The sequence below is a fragment of the Gadus macrocephalus genome, chromosome 7 (assembly GCF_031168955.1).
Source record: "Gadus macrocephalus chromosome 7, ASM3116895v1".
NCBI lineage: Eukaryota > Metazoa > Chordata > Actinopteri > Gadiformes > Gadidae > Gadus > Gadus macrocephalus.
In genome coordinates, this window is record NC_082388.1 from 24,409,040 (window position 1) to 24,413,103 (window position 4,064).

General features: G+C 50.0%; 1 protein-coding gene across 1 annotated transcript in view; it reads right to left on the minus strand.

Annotated features, from left to right (window-relative positions):
• nbeaa (neurobeachin a) overlaps positions 1 to 4,064 on the minus strand; it is a 70,368-nt gene that overhangs the window by 519 nt on the left and 65,785 nt on the right. The window contains 1 exon segment of the mRNA XM_060056513.1: positions 917 to 982. Within this exon segment, the coding sequence (XP_059912496.1) occupies positions 917 to 982 (66 nt within the window).

The window sequence follows — 4,064 nt, forward strand, 5'->3', positions numbered from 1 at the left end:
AGGTACACTGATACAATCAGGGGAATATTATTACAATATATATTAATACTCATCAGCACAGGAGAAACAAGGGATCAGAGACAAGCCCATCTGTTTGGAGGTATTTCATGTGATTGCTCGTGATTACTGGAAAGTGCTCCGCGAGGTCGAGATCCTTAGAGGACGTCAGACTGTGTTCTGATTGATTTCTCTTTCTTCCTCCTGACCCCATCTCCATACTGACGTGTCACAAAACAGGACCATCAAGATCGATTAGATGGCCGAATGCCAGAATATGCTACAGAGATAGTGGTCAAAACATCATGCCCAGTGCGATTTAAAACAAACAAGTTGGTTGGCTGATGTATGAATCACCTCTCTCTCCCTCCCCCATCTCTCTCTCTCTCTCTCCCTCCCCATCTCTCTCTCTCTCTCTCTTTCTCTCTCTCTCTCCCAATCCCTCTCCCTCTCTCCATCTCTCTCTCCCATCTCTCTCTCTCTCTCTCTCCCCATCTCTCTCTCTCTCTCTCTCTCTCTCTCTCTCTCTCTCTCTCTCTCTCTCTCTCTCTCTCTCTCTCTCCATCTCTCTCTTTCTCTCTCTCTCCGGCCAAAAAAAAAAGGTGATTAACTAATACCAATTGGGACAAAACGAAGCTTGGCAGTGCGTGTGACATTTCACAAGAAATGACCCTGAAAGGCTTGTACAACGGGATACGTAACCTCTGCCTAACGTGGGGCATTAAATCCAGTAACGGGACACACCCGTTGTGATTTACTGCTCAGATTAACCCACCAGTTGCTTCAGCGGAAGACACGCATCGGCCCAACCTTTAAACATTTGTTCATTTAGGGAGCACTGGCATGGGGCTAATCAACGGCCTGTTTGCCAGTCCGAGTCCGTTTTGCTCGTTATCTGCCAGCCGGTCTGCCTGCTCACCAGGCCATCGTCCATCTCAGTGTGCTGAAAGATGGATGAGGCCTCTACCCTGGGGTGGAGCACACGCTGGTGATTACCGAGAGACAGGGATTGGTGGGGCGTGAGAGGGGCGGTCTACATCACATTTGGAGCAAGATCCATCCAAAGTGTCTCTGTCTGACTACGTTACGGCTGGCAATCAGTAAAACAGCTCCATAACGTACACGTGTGTGTGTGTGATTGTGTGTGTGTGTGTGTCTGTTTGTGTGTGTGTATGTGTGTGTGCGTGTGTGTGCATGTGTGCGTGTGTGTGTGTGTGTGTGTGTGTGCGAGTGCGTGTGCATGCGAGTGTGTTTTGTTTTTGTGTGCCGGTTTCTGCGTGCAAGAGAGTGTGTGTGTAAGTGTGTATGTGTATGTGTGAATGTGTGTGTGTGTGTGTGTGTGCGAGTCTGTGTGTGTGTGTGTGTGTGTGTGTGTGTGTGTGTGTGTGTGTGTGTGTGTGTGCGGGTGTGTGTGTGTGAGCGCACGCACGTGATGGTGGTGGGGCTGGTGTGTTGAGCGTTCAGTGAGGGATGGAGAGAGAGGGCGAGGGAGCGACAGAGGGCGAGTGAGTGAGCGAGCGAACGAAAGAGAGAGAGTGAGAGAGAGACGGAGCAGGGAAAAGCGGGAGCGAGCGAGAGACACACATAAAGAGAGAGTGAGGGAGAGAGAGGGATCAGGAGAGAGGAGGCTACTTCCTCGGGGCAGATCGTCTGGACCGCCGGTTGGACTGAGAGCAGGAGACGGCACGCTGGATTACTGGAGGATGGGAGCGAGAGAGCAGACAGTGCAGCAGCAGTGACAGCATCACTCATATCTCCAGGTCTGTATCTCTTCTTCCTACTGCACCTCTGAGGCTGTTATGTGATGGATCAGATGAGAGAGGCTCGGCTGATAACATCACCATCACTCACACCGTTGGGACAGGGAGACGCTGCTGACAGAGAGAGAGAGAGGGGGAGAGAGAGAGAGAGAGAGAGAGAGAGAGAGAGAGAGAGGGAGAGAGAGAGAGAGAGAGAGAGAGAGAGAGACAGAAAGAGACGGAAAGAGAGACGGAGAGAGAGTATCAAAGAGATAGAGAGAGTGAGAGACAGACAGAAATAGAGAGAGAGAGAGAGACAAAGAGAGAGATGGAGAGAGAGTTAGGTCTTTGCTGCCAGATGAATTAGTCCCTGTTCAGTCATGGGGCAAAGTCATGCAAATCGTAGACGATGAGAAGGGAAATCAGTGTTCATCAGCCCTTTACAATTGGATCAGTTTCAGGACGGGACCCAAAGCCCCAGCGAGGGGCAAGAACAGTTATCATCTGTTCCCTCAAACAAAAAAGGTTAATCGCTTGCTAAGAAGTGGAAGATCCGCTCTCAAAGGCAAAAGGTTATGCTAATTACTTTGGGAAAGGTTAAAATGGAATGGCTTAAGGGAGGGAGAGAGAGAGAGAGAGAGAGAGAGAGAGAGAGAGAGAGAGAGAGAGAGAGAGAGAGAGACAGACAGACAGAGTAAGATAAGTGAGGGCAAGAGAGAGATATAGAGAGAGAGACAGAGAGACAAAGAGAGACAAAGAGAGAGAAGATAGAAAGAGAGAGTAAGATAAAAGCCCGGGATTGGGAGCGAGAGAGAGACAAAGAGAGAGATGGAGAGAAAGAGAGGGAGTAAAATAAAGCCTGTGATTGAGAGGGAGAGAGGCAGAGAGACAGAGAGACAGAGTAAGATACATCCCGTGAGTGAGTGAGTGAGTGAGTGAGTGAGTGAGTGCAGTGAGTCGAGTGAGAAAAAGAGAGAGAGACCAAACCAAGCATGTGTATATAAATCTCCGCGGGCAAACGTTTGTTGCCTCAAACGACTTCAGAAGCACGTCTTCCCGACGAACTTGGGAGCCATGGGAGCCATTTTGGATTCATGTTTATTGATGAACGACATTTGCATTTTGAAGAGAATATGTACGAAATAGATTGAACTAAATGAGCTTAAAGGAATTAGAGCGAAGAACAAGCTAATAACAATATGCATGGTCTAACACTCACGCACACATACACACATATACAAACATGCACGCACAAACACACACACACATACACACAGACAAACACAGACACCACACAAACACACACAGATAAGACAAACACTGACACACACAGACACACACACTCAAACTGACACACACACACACACACACGCACACACACACATACACACACAGAGAAACAAACAAACCAGACACAGACACATACACACACAAATGCACACACACACACACACACACACACACACACACACACACACACACACACACACACACACACACACACACACACACACACACACACACACACACACACACCAACATCAAGGAGTTCATTATCCTCTCAGATTACTGCCCTGGCCGTGTTCACTCGGCTCCCCATTCATAGTCCCGACCAGCCCCGTCCATCTGGGGCGTCTCAGCGTCACCTTTCGATCAGATTTCATCAGCCCTGCACTGTACTTACAGACCCTCAGCCCTGATTGGCTGAGATTAATGTGCGTTCACAGAGAACGTCTCAGGGTAGGAGAGATGAACCAGGACGTGTGTGTGGTGGTGGAGGAGGGCCTGTCGGGTGGTTTGAATGGTGATCAGAAACGGTATGGTGAGCAGATGATCAAGCGCGATGGCGAGGGGAACGGCTCGGAGAAGGACAGTCGGCACACGAGCTGTTGAACGACTGTTGGTTGTGAAACCACGGTGGCGAGGGGAACGTCTCGGAGAAGGACAGTCGGTTCACCAGCTGGTGAACGTCTGTTGGTTTTTAGAATCACGGCGGTGAGGAGAGCGACCTGGAGAAGAACAGTCGGTTCCCTAAATGTACAACGTCTGTTGGTTTGGAATCGGGTCGAGTGTGATGTCGGTTTAAACACCTCCGAGCCTGGGCTTGGTCTCTGCGTGATGAGTCACTACGAAACGTTTGCTGCCTTGCGCGAGGGCTCCGAAGAGCCGGTCGAACTCCGACTCCTGCTAAAAGCCGGCCCCGAAATGCCTCCCTGGGATTGTGCTCAGTATTTGATCATGCAGCATCCAGTGATGAAGCAGCCGTTGGCCAGCGGAGTCTCGAACCGGACGGGACGCTCGTGAGAATAACAAGCACCGCTCGGTCGG